The 947-nt window shown below is 36.1% G+C and overlaps 1 protein-coding gene across 1 annotated transcript in view; it reads right to left on the reverse strand.

The window, feature by feature from the left end:
- Positions 1 to 947, reverse strand: part of LOC106871896 (protocadherin Fat 4) — a 42,476-nt gene that overhangs the window by 3,663 nt on the left and 37,866 nt on the right. Inside the window, exons 17-18 of the mRNA XM_014918649.2 lie at positions 725 to 868; positions 477 to 534 (exon numbers count right to left, since the gene is read on the reverse strand). Of these exons, the coding sequence (XP_014774135.1) occupies positions 477 to 534; positions 725 to 868 (202 nt within the window). The remainder of the gene's footprint in view (positions 1 to 476; positions 535 to 724; positions 869 to 947) is intronic.

The raw sequence follows: 947 nt of genomic DNA on the forward strand, positions 1-947 counted from the left end.
GTGTGTGTGTGTGTGTGTGTGTGTGTGTGTGTGTGTGTGTGTGTGTGTGTGTGTGTGTGTGTGTGTGTGTGTGTGTGTGCGCGCGTGTGTGCGTGTGTATACGTGCTTGTGTGTATGTGTGTCTGTGTGAAAAATATTGAGAAAAAATGCGTCGAGATGGTCTTCTAAAAATATATATTTAAAACAAGTGCAGAATAACTACATCCTGTGTTCATATGTATGTAAAATAAAAACAAGGGACGCAACTTTGATTTGCGGTTTTGTTTTCTTTTCTTTTTGTCATTTCCAAAACAAGGGACGCAACCCTGGTTTGCGTGTTTTCATCATTTGTCATTTAAAGGAATCGACTTCTATTTTTAGAAGAGTTATCTATTCTCAAAGAGTGTCACTGAATTATTTTTGGTCGGGTTATTCATATATATATATGAATGTATGTACGCAATTACTTACGTATCTATATATTATAGACAACTTACTAGGAATTGGTTCAACAGTGACAGCTACCGTGGTCGGATTCGAAGTGAAGTCACCATCCTGTAAATGATATGGATAATATTAGAGAATGATGATGATGGTGATGACGACAACGACGACGACGATGATGACTATGACGATGATGACGATGATGACTACGTGACGGTTATTATGATGATAGAGTAGTAGTAGTAGTAGTAGTAGTAGTAGTAGTAGTAGTAGTAGCAGCAGCAGCTGTTGTAGTACTTACAAATGCCGTTAAGTTGACATAATAGGTAGACTGTAGTTCATCATAGATGAGAGGCTTTAACAATTCCAATTGGCCAACCCAGTAACTGCTGTTAGCTTTGATAGTCTTCACTCCAAATATTTCACACCCAGAGTTTGCTGATGACTGTTTGTAGAGAGAACAGTAGATATTATATATATACATATATATATGTATGTATATATATATATATATATATATATAT

The sequence above is a fragment of the Octopus bimaculoides genome, chromosome 20 (assembly GCF_001194135.2).
Source record: "Octopus bimaculoides isolate UCB-OBI-ISO-001 chromosome 20, ASM119413v2, whole genome shotgun sequence".
In the NCBI taxonomy this organism is placed as follows: Eukaryota; Metazoa; Mollusca; class Cephalopoda; order Octopoda; family Octopodidae; genus Octopus; species Octopus bimaculoides.